At 42.1% G+C, this 13,395-nt stretch overlaps 1 protein-coding gene across 11 annotated transcripts in view; it reads left to right on the top strand.

Annotated features, from left to right (window-relative positions):
- Catsper2 (cation channel, sperm associated 2) overlaps positions 1-13,395 on the top strand; it is a 22,966-nt gene extending 9,571 nt beyond the window's left edge. For 4 of the 11 annotated variants that reach the window (XM_006499081.4, XM_011239413.3, XM_030249233.1 and 1 more), the window contains 7 exons: positions 4,806-4,984; positions 5,192-5,291; positions 5,559-5,582; positions 7,140-7,567; positions 7,908-8,075; positions 10,541-10,681; positions 11,444-13,395. In XM_006499081.4, the coding sequence (XP_006499144.1) occupies positions 4,806-4,984; positions 5,192-5,291; positions 5,559-5,582; positions 7,140-7,567; positions 7,908-8,075; positions 10,541-10,572 (931 nt within the window). In that variant the 3' untranslated portion in view covers positions 10,573-10,681; positions 11,444-13,395. Of the gene's footprint in view, positions 1-4,805; positions 4,985-5,191; positions 5,292-5,558; positions 5,622-7,139; positions 7,568-7,907; positions 8,076-10,540; positions 10,682-11,443 lie in introns of those variants that run through there. The other 7 variants (XM_030249229.1, XM_030249227.1, XM_006499084.4 and 4 more) reach the window with 6 other exon arrangements.

Genomic DNA, 13,395 nt, shown 5'->3' with positions numbered 1-13,395 from the left:
CACAGCAGATCTTCTGGTCCTCTAACTCTTAAATCTTTCTGCTTCCTTTTCTTCAATGTTCCCTGAGCCTTAAGTGCAGGAGCTGTGTTGTAGATGTATCCACTAGGGCTGGGCTCCCCATGGTCAGTTGATCTCTGCTTTATGAGCAGATGTGGTGTTCTGTAATGGTCTCTGTCTGTTGCAAAGAGAAGCTTCTTTGATACTGGGTGAGAGATACACTTATCTGTGAGGACAAGGATAAATTCTGTTGGTTTGTTTGTTTGTTTTTGAGACAGGGTTTCTCTGTGTAGTCCTGGCTGTCCTAGAACTCACTCTGTAGACCATGCTGGCCTCTAACAGAGATGTGACTGCCTTTACCTCCCAAGTGTTGGGATTAAAGGTGTGTGCCACTACCGCCTGACCCTTTTGGGATATGTTACCATGCTGGTCATTGTTGTAGTTCAAGAGCACCACAGCTGAATAATCCTTCCTTGGAAGCTTGCATAGGACCTTCTGGTTTTATAAAAACTAGGCTGCAGGAAGAAGGCTTTCAGATTAGACCCAGTTCAAATCTTCTGAAGTTCTGTGTCCAAAATGTATTGTGTCTTCAGGAGTAAGGACTTCCTTCCACTTTTTTTTGTTTTTTTGTTGTTGTGTTTTGTTTTGTTTTGTTTTTTTGAGACAGGGTTTCTCTGTATAGCCCTGGCTGTCCTGGAACTCACTGTGTAGACCAGGCTGGCCTCAAACTCAGAAATCCGCCTGCCTCTGCCTCCCAAGTGCTGGGATTAAAGGCATGTGCCACCACACCCGGCTTCCTTCCCCTTTTGACAGGCATCCAAGGGCAGCAGCAAGAGCCTAGACAGTTTTAGAAGTCACTTGAACTACCCTGACCATAGCACAAATTGTGATTTCTCATGTCTGATACTGGGTTTTGGTTTTTAGATAGTCTATTAGCTCTTGTGGGCAGCCTGTTTCGAAGAGGCATAACCTAAGTTATGTATACAATACACATATTTATATTGTATAATTTAGGTGAATATAAAATAGTATTGTTCCTTAAGGCTTTATCAAATATCCTCAGTGTTATCTGTCCCCCCTCTCTCTGTCTCCTTCTAACTTGATTAGCCTTCCTTACCTCTTCCCAACTCACTCCTACTTTTGTTTTTCCTATTTCCCTTTCATGTCACCTATATCCTGTTATCTTCTTGCTGGTCCCCAGCCCCATGGTTCCTTTCCCCTCATTTCTGTGGCTACTCAGCTATATACTCACTCTCAAAGACTCGGAGCTAGAAATGACAGATGAGAGAGAACATGTGGTATTTGTGTGGTCTTGAGTCACCTCATTTTATCCATTTACCTCCAAGTTTCATGTTTTCATTTTTCTTTTCAGCTTAAGATTATTCTGTTGTGTCTATATACCATTTTTTCACTCTTCACTCATCTGTTGAAGGACTTTGAAGTCTCTTCAGTTTCTTGGCTATGGTACATAATGATGTCAGTGAGCAGCTGAGCAAGCATCTGTAAAGCAGGTTGTTGAGTGCTCTGGGCAGAGGCCAAGGGGTGGGGTAGCTGGGTCATATGGTAGATCTCAGCATTGATTTACATTGTGGCTGCACCAGTTTGTAATCTCCCAACAGTGAATGAGGGGTTCCCTCTCCCCACATCAGAATTGTATTTACCTACTACTTACTAAGGATGATAAATACTTTTTGAGAAATTTACTAGCCATTTTTATTTCTTCTATTTAGAACTCTTTGTTGAGATCCATGGTCCATTTTTAAAATTCAGCCATTTGTTTTCTTGACTCTTTGGGGTCTTTTTGTTTTTTTGTTTTTTGTTTTTGTTTTTGTTTTTTGTTTTTTTTTTGTTGTTTTTTTTTTTTGAGTTCTTTATATATTCTGGACACTAATTCTCTGTCAGATGTACGATTGGCAGAGTTTTTTCCCACTATTTTAACCAGTGTTCTATTGCTGTGAAGAGACACCATGACTATGGCAATTCTTATAAAGGAAAACAGTTAATTGGGGCAGGTTTGTATTTTCAGAGGTTTAGTTCATTATCATCACGGTGGGAGGCATGGTGGCATGCGGGCAGACCCCATGTTGGAGAAGGAGATGAGAGGTTACATCTGGATCAGCAGGCAGTGGGAAGATAAAGACACATTGAGCCTGGCTTAAGCTTTTTTTTTTTTTTAAGATTTTTAAATTTATTTTTATTATATGTAAGTACACTGTAGCTGTTTTCAGACACCCCAGAAGAGGGAGTCAGATCTCATTACAGATGGTTGTGAGCCACCATGTGGTTGCTGGGATTTTGAACTTTGGACCTTCGGAAGCACTGTCAGGTGCTCTTACCCACTGAGCCATCTCACCAGCCCTGGCTTAAGCTTTTGAAACCTCAAAATCTAACCCAGTGACATGCTTCCTCCAACAAGGCTATACATACTCAATAGGGCCATATGTCCTGATCCTTTCAAATTCTGCCATTCCCTGTTAGCCTTTGGGGGCCATTTTCATTCAAATCACCACACCCACTCTATGAACTTATCTACTTCTTAGCTGTACATAACTTTTTTAGTTTAATAAAGTTCTACATTTCAGTTGTCGGGCCTTAAATCCTGGACAAGTGGAGTTCTTCTGGTTTTGTTTGGAACCTTACAAATTAAAACATTTTCTCAAGCTGGGCCTTGGTGGCGCATGCCTTTAATCTCAGCACTCTGGAGGCAGAGGCAGGTGGATTTCTGAGTTTGAGGCCAGCCTGGTCTACAGAGTGAGTTCCAGGACAGCCAGGGCTATACAGCGAAAAACCAAAAAAAAAAAAGTTTGAGGTTGGAGTGCTGGCCCAGGGTTTAACAATGTTTTCAGTTTTTACCAAGGACTCCAGCTCAGTTCCCAGCACCTCATCATGTTTAAAACCACTTTCAGGAGATTTAATGTTCCCTTCTGGCCTGAGCAGACTCCTGCACATATATGTGTATACACATAAAATTTAAAAATTATTTTTAGGTTGGTGAGATGGCTCAGCGGTTAAGAGCATTGACTGCTCTTCCAAAGGTCCTGAGTTCAAATCTGAGCAACCACATGGTGGCTCACAACCATCTGTAATGAGATCTGACGCCCTCTTCAGATAGTAGTGTCTGAAGACAGCTACAGCGTACTTACATATAATAAAAATTAAAAAAAAAAGTATTTTCATCTGTGTGTAGTGGGACAGTACTTGGGGGGCAGAGGCATGTGGATCTCTCTGAGTTCAAGGCCAACTTGGTCTACAAAGCAAGCTCTAGCACAGCCAAGGCTGTTAAACAGAGAAATCCTGTCTTGAAAAACAAAAAACAATTTTACCCCTAAGGTGTGGAGATGTGGTAGTAGGGTGCTTGTCTAGCATGTGCAATCCCTTGTATCAGAAAAGCAAACTGCAGCAACAGCAACTTAGAAAAGAAACATAATGGCCTGGCGTGGTGGTGCACACCTTTAAACCCAGCACTCGAGAGGCAGAGGCAGGCAGATTTCTGAGTTCAAGGCCAGTCTGGTCTACAAAGTGAGTTCCAGGACAGCCAGGGCTAAACAGAGAAGCCCTGTCTCGAAAAACCAAAAAGAAAAAAAAAAAAAAGAAAGAAAAGAAACATAAGGATATAAAATCTCTACCTCAGTGGACCACGGCCAGGATAGAAGGTGCTGAGGGTGATGGTGAAGCCCTCCAACTGCATCTTCAGATATTGGAAAATGGATCTTAAGATTCAGGCATGGATGTATGAGCAAGTGAACACAGGTTTGTTATTGACTTTGATGAAAGCGTGAACATTATATTAGATGATGCAGAGAAGATTCATTCTAAAACAATGTCAAGAAAACTGGATTAGGTGATAATAAGAGGAGATACTATCACTCAGCTACAAATGTTTTCAACTAAAATGATCAAGGACTAGAGAAGTTAACAGGGCAATACAGTGGTTTATTTGTTTGCTTGAGACAGGGTCTCACTATGTATTTCAGGCTGTCCTGGAACTTAATATGTAGACCAGGCTGGCCTCTAACTCACAGAGATCATCCTGTCTCTGCATCCTGAGTGCTGTGACTAAAGGTGTATGGTACCATGCCTAGCCTGTATTGTGGATTTTTTTTTTTTTTAGGTATATTCTGCTGGGAGCACAGCCTGAAACATTTATTCATGTTGTTTTGGTAGCCCTTATATTATTATCAGGTGATAATAAATGCTGTAAGACTACTTTTGTCATTGAGGGGAGGGGGTGTAGAGCTGGCAAGATGGTGCAGAAGGTTAAAGCCCTTGTCATGCAAGCCTAGTGAACTAAGTTAGATCCCTGGAACCACATAAAGGTAGAAGAAGAGAACTTACTCCTAAAGGACCTCCATGTTTATGCCGTAGCATGCCTGCCTCCCAACATGCACACTAGGAGTAATACCAGTACTAACTCAGAAGAGGATAAGTTAGGCAATACATCTAAACATTTAGTTCAGTATTTAACATATAACAAATGATTAAATGTTGCAATAGTGTACAAGTATAATAAAATCAGACTGGAGAATGATTATCTAGAAAATATTAAATATGATAGAAAAGGAGCTAAATTCAAAGCATACTAAAAAGAAATGTCCCCATGTTGCTTTACGAATGAGAACCTAGTGGTTGTGGCACACTCCTTTAAACCCAGCTCTCAGGAGGCAGGGGCAGGTGGATCTCTGAGTTCCAGGCTAACCTGGTCTACAGACCAAGTTCCAGGATAGCCAGGGCTACACAGCAAGACTCAAAACAAAAACAAAGCCAAGTTTAGATTTCTGCTTCTGTATATTCACACTCTGTTTTTTTAGGGACCTACTAAATTCACTGGTGACAGTGTTCATCCTCTTCACCTTGGATCATTGGTATGCAGTACTTCAGGATATCTGGAAGGTGCCAGAATCTAGCCGTGTCTTTAGCAGCATCTATGTTATCCTTTGGTTGCTGCTTGGCTCCATAATCTTTCGAAATATCATAGTAGCCATGATGGGTAAGCACAGAGGAGAGGTACAACTTCTTAGGAGGGATGGTGGGAAGAAACTGGCACGTAGGGTTGGTGGACTATTGGTAGAGAACCCAGTGTAGCAAGGAAGTGTGGATATTGGAATAGATATTTCACTTTGTTTCTCCCCTCTTAAGCATTCTTCTTGGTCTAGTAACTACCACCTTTTAATTCCTAATGGCCCTTTGGGGGCAGTTACTAACTTTCAGAATATCAGAAGTGAGCTGAGTGAGGAGATGAGCCACCTGGAGGTTCAGTATAAAGCTGACATGTTCAAGCAACAGATTATCCAGAGGTCAGCTTCTATGTATTCAAACCCAATGTTATTTCTCAACTCATTCCCTGTTTCTTTTCCTTGACCCTGTGAGTAAAGAAGTTCACATTCTAGTGGTTTTTGTTTTGTTTATGCTATGGGGGTTTCTCTATTCCCCTTCATAGCTTAGGTTTCTTTCCTTATAGATCCGAATTATTTTTTTTATTACACTTCTTCTGACCCGTGGCATTTTTTTCCTAATTTTAATTTCTTTCTTCTTCTTTTTTTTTTTCCTTTTTCTTTTTGTAGGAGACAGCACTCTGAATCACTAAGGTAAAGTAGTGATAGCAACATGGATGACAGGAGAATGAGGTAAATTGAGATGGAAAGATGAGGCATAGGTGGTAGAAATCATCAAAGATGAAGCTTTGCTGAGAGAGAGTCTATGATACTCTCCAACATTACATGTTTATTTTCTAACTCTAAAACCCATGAGTGTGATTTATTTGAAAAAGGGGTCTTTGCGGATGTGGTTAATCTAAATATCTTTAAATGGATCATTCTGGGTTATTCGGGAAGGTTCTAAATTAGCAACAAAGATCCTTCTAGAAAACCAAGAGAAGATATGGCAGCAGGAAATAGGTGAGAACAGGGAGGGCTGTTTGTCTTGTGGAGACAGTGTTTCTTTCTGTAGTCCTGGAGCTTGATGACCCCCTTCAATGTCACAGAGCTCCTCCTGCCTCTGCCTCTGCCTCTGCGCCTCTGCCTCTGCCTCTGCCTCTCTGCCTCTGCCTCTCTCTGCCTCTCTGCCCCTCTGCCCCTCTGCCTCTCTCTGCCTCTCTCTGCCTCTCTGCCCCTCTGCCCCTCTGCCTCTGCCTGCTGCTGGGATTAAACACATGTGCTACCACACTTAGCACATTGTTTTGTTTTTGTGGAGGATTTTTTTTCCTCATTTTTTTTTAACTTTAGCCCATCATGACTGGCTTATGGCTTGTAGTTTTAAACAGGGCATCCTCATTAAAAGTAATATATGAGCAAAGACTTGAAAGCAATGAGATTTCTATGAGTGTATATGGTGAAAGTGTTAGTAGCAGAGAGAATGGCTGTTACAAATATTCTAAATTGGAAGTACACTCAATGCATTTGAGAAACAGAATTGACCATTGTAATTGGAACAGAAAATGAATAACAGGAAAGAAGTCAGTGAAAGAACGGATTGCATATTAGCTACTTTTCGACAGCTGTGATAAAACACCCAGAGCAAGGTAACTTATGGAAGAGTTTATGTTGGCTTATATTTCCCGAGAGAGTAGAGTAATGGCAGGGAAGGCATAGCTAGAGCAGGAAGCTGAGAACTCAGCTCTTTAACTGCAAACATGAAGCAGAGAGTGACCTGGAAGTGGGACAAGGCTGTGAACTCTCAAAGCCTGTCCCTAGGGGCATACTTCCTCTAGCAAATCTCCCCTTCATAAGGTTCCACAACCTTCCCAAACAGTACCAACAACTAGGGACCAAGTGCTCAAATGCATGAGCCCGTGGGATACATTGCTCATTCAAACCACCCTAGCACGGGAGCATGATTCATTAGGGCTATAGGAGGTTCTTGTAGACCTTAAACATTTATAACAAATGGAAGCAAACCAGAGGAATAGTATTAAGAGATTTCCATTTAAAAGCAGGTTTTCTGTGTGAGAAGGAAGAGAACAGTTAAGAAAGATACACTGGGGATGATTGATCTGGGATTACCTAACCCTGAATCTGAGAACAGTTTTGACTCTTAAAGCTGTAAGCCAAAGCCTTAGGGACGCCAGATCGGGACTAGCATAATAAATGAACTGCTACATCTTTTAAGTATATTTGAAGCAATAAAATTTCTTTCTATATGTACAGAGGGACCAGTCTTGGAAAGGTCTCCGAAGACATAATAGAAACTTCTGATGCTAGTGATGATGATGACGATGACGACGATGATGACGACGACGATGATGATGATGATGACAAAAGCGATGCTACTGAAAGCGATGGCGAGAAAAACGAAAACGAGGAAAGCGATAGTGAGAATAGTGAGAGTGAGAATAGCGAGAGCGAGAAAATTGATCCTGAGAAAGACTATGCCAAGAAAAGCTATCCTGAGAAAAGCCATCCTGAGAAAAGCTATCCTGAGAAAAGCCATCCTGAGAAAAGCTATCCTGAGAAAAGCCATCCTAAGAAAAGCTATGATGAACAAGCTGAAGCTGAAGAGTCAAAAGAAAAAGCCTACCCAGTTTCCCATTCAATCTCGTCCCATGGCTCCACTGCAGCCGATACTGCTTTCCTTGGTACGCAGAGTGGCTCCTTCCATTTGAATTCACATTCCTCTTGCTTAGGAGACCCACAGTCATTGTTTTGTGGCCCAGGATGATTTTAAAACTCAATTCTCCTGCCTTATGCTGCAAATTCTGGCAGTGTAGTGAGTGTAAGACATCCAGGTTGTCATTGTCTCCTCCTCCTCTTTTTTTTCCCCTTCCTCTCTGTAGACTTACACTGTAGCCCAAGCTAGCTTGTAAGTTATTATATAATCCTAGCAAGCCTAGTCACTCTGCCTCCCAAGCTCTGGAACTGCAGGTGTGCCACCACATCTGGCTTAGACGTGTTTTAAAGAAGCATTCTTCCTCACAGAAAACCTGGACTGGGAGACCCTTGTGCATGAGAACCTGCCTGGGCTAATGGACATGGATCAGGATGACCGCATTGTCTGGCCCAGAGACTCACTCTTCCGATATTTCGAGTTACTGGAAAAGCTTCAGTATAACCTAGAAGAGCGCAAGAAGTTACAAGAATTTGCAGGTGAGGATGTAAGGCAGTCATGGGATCCAGGAGTTTTTAAGTATAAGGACGTAGCATCTCTGTCTCAATCACCTCCCCTCATCAAAAACAGTAACTTAGGGACGAGCTAGAAATCTGGTGTCACCAGGGGGCGCTCAAGTCTTACAAGCTCTGAAAGCTTGATTCTCAGGATAACACGGTTGGTAGTATTGAGAACCAGACCAAGGTAAGTTCCTGCTGAACCTTGCAGTGGATTCTTTTCTCTGAAGGCCACATTTCAGCTCTAAGCTCGGGGTCTCATTGGAGAGCTAGAATTTGGGAAAGTAAACACTACTGCATCCTGAAAAGTAAACCAACCTTCACCATCACTCTCCAGAAGGAAGTAGGTGAGCTAGCTGCACAGGAGAATTGAACTTACGCTGAAAACTTACCTACTCCAAATCATTTTTCCATTTGGAAAATAAATTTACCATTTGGAGATTAATTTGAATTTATAAAATTCCTCCAAAAAAGAAAGAGGAGGAAGAAGAGACAAAAAAAAAGGAAGATACACACACACACACACCTACCCATAAACTATAAGTTAGAACATCTGTTCTTTTGTTTGTTTTGTTTTTTGTTTTTTTTCGAGACAGAGTTTCTCTGTGTAGCCATGGCTGTCCTGGAACTCACTTTGTAGACCAGGCTGGCCTCCAACTCAGAAATCCGCCTGCCTCTGCCTCCCAAGTGCTGGGATTAAAGGTGTGCGCCACCACGCCCAGCTTTTTTTTTTTTTTTAACATTTTCTTTTTCTTTTTTTTTTCTTTTTTTCTTTTTGGTTTTTTTGAGACAGGGTTTTTCTGTGCAGCCGTGGCTGTCCTGGAACTCACTCTGTAGACCAGGCTGGCCTTGAACTCAGAAATCTGCCTGCCTCTGCCTCCCAAGTGCTAGGATTAAAGGCGTGCGCCACCACTGCCCAGCTACAGTCAGTGCTCTTTTTGTTGTTGTTGTTTAAAGATTTATTTGTTTTATGTATATGAGTACACCATTGCTTTCTTCAGACACACCAGAAGAGGGCGTCAGATCTCATTACAGATGGTTGTGAGCCACCATGTGGTTGCTGGGATTTGAACTCAGGACCTCTGGAATAGCAGTCTTAACTGCTGAGCCATCTCTCCAGCCCCATAGTTAGTGCTCTTAACAGTTGCCATTTCTCCTGCCCATTTAAATATTGTTTAGTTTTGTGTGAATTTTCTTTCTTATATCCTTTTAAAATGAACCTAGTTGAAACTCAGAAATTAGGCAGCAGGATTTGTGTATGTGTGTGTGTGTGTGTGTGTGTGTGTGTGTGTGTGTGCATTGTGACACAGAAAGGCCATAGGAATTTATAACATTTAGGGTTAGGGGTCAGGAAGATGGCACAGTGGGTACTTGTCACCAAGCCTGGTTACTGGAAGGACAGAACCAACTTCTGAAAGTTGTCCTTCAATTTCCATGTATGAGCCATGAAATTTAAGCCAGCATATCAGAGATAATTTTTGTCTGTATCAAATGTTGACTGCAGTTAATTCTGTTCTTTCAGTCACTCTTAGCCCTATCCTAGTAGGAGGAGACAGGATGGAAGGTATGAAGACGTAGGAAGGAACTTTCAGGTTTTGTTTTGAGTCAGGGTCTCACTTTTAATGTTTATGAGACTATGCAACTGAGGCAGACCTCAAATCCCAGCAATCCCCCACCTCATCTATGAAAGCAGAGCCCAGGTCGGTGGATTGATTTTTTTTTTTTTTTTTTTTGAGCCAGAGTCTCACTATGTAGCCTTTGCTGGCCTGAAACTCACTATGTAGACCAGGCTAACCCAGAATTCACAGAGATTCCCCCTCCCTCTCCTTCTAAGTGCTGGGATTAAAGGAGTCCAGATAAAACACTGTTTCTGAGTCCAGATCTTTAGAACATTATTTTTTAACTTTCCTCAAGTGATGAGTAGATGTTCACCACATCCTCCACACATTGTAGCCTTTCCTTCCTCACCCTCCCATAAGGCCACCCTTCCCCTGTGACATTTCTTACTTACTGTGGAGAACTGAATGCGTGAAGAGGTCAGAGGACAACACTTGAGCATCCTATCCTTCCATTCTGTGGGTTCTGAGAACTGAACTTGGACAGTCAGGCTGGGCATCATGTGTCTTTTACCTGCCAAGCTACCCTGCTGTCTCTTTTCTCTTTGTCCCATAGGCAATTTCATTTCAACTTTCATGTCATACATACATGATTTTATGTATCTGTATAAAGTCTGGGAACTGCAGATGGAGAAAATACATGATATTTATTTTTCCAAGATTGTAGAGCTCAGACCTTGATGAACTTGCTTATGGTAAAGAGAAGATAGATTTAAGTAAACATTAGTCAAGATTTGTGTGGGAATCTGGGACTCAGACAGCAGGGCCTTTACCAAATATATGTGTTCAAACATTGTTCATGTTCTGACCTCACGGTTTGTTTCTTCACAGTCCAGGCCCTGATGAGTTTTGAAGACAAGTGAAGGTACAGTGGGTGACAGCTGTGTCCTTGGACCCAGCAAAAGCTAATGAAGAAAATAATTGGAATTTAAAATATAAATATCTAATAAATACTGCTAATGAATATTTCTGGTAAGTTCAAGTTTTTTTTAAAGATGTGTTTATTTTATGTATTTTATATATATGAGTACACTGTAGCTGTACAGATGGTTGTGAGCCTTCATGTGGTTGTTAGGAATTGAATTTTTACTACTTCTGCTCAATCTGGTCAGCCCCGCTCCCTTCAGTCAACTGCGCTCGCTCAGGCCCAAAGATTTATTATTATACATAAGTACACTGTAGCTGTCTTCAGATGCACCAGAAGAGGGCGTCAGATCTCATGGGTGGTTGTGAGCCACCATGTGGTTGCTGGGAATTGAACTCAGGACCTCTGGAAGAGCAGTTGGTGCTCTTACCCACCGAGCCATCTCGCCAGCCCTCAAGTGTTTTTTTGAGGTGTGGACGATACTAAAAGGCAAACAAATGACTTCAGAGGCCACTGGAGCCCCTGCTGCTTCTTGACTTACCAGCTAGTGTCCAGTTCCTGATCTGGCTCTGTGACTAGCTCCTATTCTTCCTGTAACTTTTACTTCCTAGCAAGAGTCCCATTTCACTTTATTTTAACCACAGTCTGTGTAGATGTCTAGGTGGAATGATTACGTCTTCGGAGATGTTTGTGTAACTACTTAAGTGATGAACCCATTGTCTGCTCTGCTAATAGCTCCCCTCTTGTACATCATTAACTTTCTTTTTCAGTGCTAGCAATAGGACCCAAAGCTTCCTGCATGTTAGACCTGTGTTTTACCCTTAAGTCTCTAGTTCTTTTCTTACTGATCTTAATTGACTTTATTTCAGTTCTACAGCCAGCCAACAGTCTGGATCAGAGATGGTTGAGAGTGCTCCCGGGCACTATTAACTGCAAATACATATCATTCACGCCCACTTCTGGACCTAAAGGTTGGAGCGCTCTTCATCTCACTTGTCATTGACCAGGGACGTTTCCATGTCTGTTTGTTCCAGTGTTTATGAGACCTCAGAAATTATCTATTTCCCATCAAAGCAGAGCCCCCTTTTTGTTTGCGTATGCTACTGGTGATGAACCCCATATCTTCATGCATCCCACCACTGTGCTATAGCCCCCAGCAGGAAGCCCCATCCTGAAGGGTTGACTATGAAGCTGATGCTTAGTGGTGGACTATCTGAATGGTATCCCATTCCATTGTTGAAGGACTCGAGCCTCCTTTGGTTGAGTTTTAGTGATGGGGTCTTTGGTTCTCCCTGAGGCTGGCCTCAGACTTACTGTGTAGCGCAAGCTGGCCCTGAACTCCTGCTGCAGCCTCCTGAGTCATAGGACTGCATGCCAAGCATATTATTTAATTCTTTGGAAATGCTTATTATTAAAAATTCTATCTTTGACCAGTGGCATGTGCTTTTAATCCCAGCACTGAGGAGGCAGAAGCAGGTGGGTCTCTGTGTGTTTGAAACCTGCCTGGTCTACAAAGCAAGTTCCAGGATGGCCAGGACTACACAGAGAAACCCCGTCTTAACCTTCTGCTCCCCGACCCCAAATAATTCTATTAACCTGAGCTGAGGAGATGGCTCAGTAGTAAAGTACACTTGCTGCTCTTATAGAGGACCCAGGTTCAGTTCCCAGAACCCACATGGTGACTCACAACTGCCTATAACCCCAGTTCCAGGGATTCAATGCCTTCTTCTGCTCTTCTCAGGCATGTGGTACACAGAAATATGCTCACAAAACATACATGCACATAAAAATCAATAAATATTTTTTAAAATGCTTGATATATATAAGCATTTTTGTTTGTTTGTTTGTTTTTGTTTTCCAAGACAGGGTTTCTCTGTGTAGCCCTGGCTGTCCTGAAACTCACTCTGTAGTTCAGGCTGGCCTGGAACTCAGAAATCCACCTGCCTCTGCCTCCCAAGTGCTAGGATTAAAGGCGTGTGCCACCACTGTCTGGCATATATATATAAACATTTATATAATATGCATGTTCTATAATATACTCTATATTTGAAGTATGTATTATATGCCATAAAATAACCAGGTCTGAAAGATAACCTCCCATTTTTATTTTTTAATTGAAAACTTTTTTTTTCCTTTTGAGACAGAGTTTTACTCCATAGCCTGGACTAGAACTTACTATGTAGCCCAGGCTGGCTAGCTCTGTGGCTAGTAAGACCTTGTCTTAAAACCAAACAGGACGGAGAGATGGCTTGGTTGATAAAGTGCTTGTTGATCAATCATGAGGATGAAAGTTCAGGTCCCAGAACCCACACAGAAGCCAGACATGGCAGCATGTCTATGATCCTAGTTCTGAGAGGCAGAGACAGGTAAATCCCAGGGGCTCACTTGATAGCCACTCTAGCCAAAACTGAGTTCCAGTTTCAATTACAGTCCCTGTCTCAAAAAAGGATGAAGTGGAGAGTGATAGAGGAAGGCGTTGGATATTGACGTGTGTAGGGGTGTATGCCTGTGCATATGTACATATGTATGCCTGTACACATATGAGCACGCATGCATTCACCACTCCCACTCACCCCACACATAAAGGAAGCAAGTACCAAAAAGGAAGATAGAACACTGAACTATATACTTTAAAATATCTCATGTTGGGCTGGAGAGATGGCTCAGTGGTTAAGAGCACTGACTCTTCTTCCAGAGGTCCTGAGTTCAATTCCCAGAAACCACATGGTGGCTCACAAACAACTGTAATGGAAGCTGATGCCTTCTTCCGGTGTGTCTGAAGAGAGCAATGGTGTATTCATAAAATAAATACAATCTTTTT

This window comes from Mus musculus, chromosome 2 (assembly GCF_000001635.26).
Source record: "Mus musculus strain C57BL/6J chromosome 2, GRCm38.p6 C57BL/6J".
Taxonomy (NCBI): Eukaryota; Metazoa; Chordata; class Mammalia; order Rodentia; family Muridae; genus Mus; species Mus musculus.
This window is presented reverse-complemented; position numbering and strand designations above follow the sequence as displayed.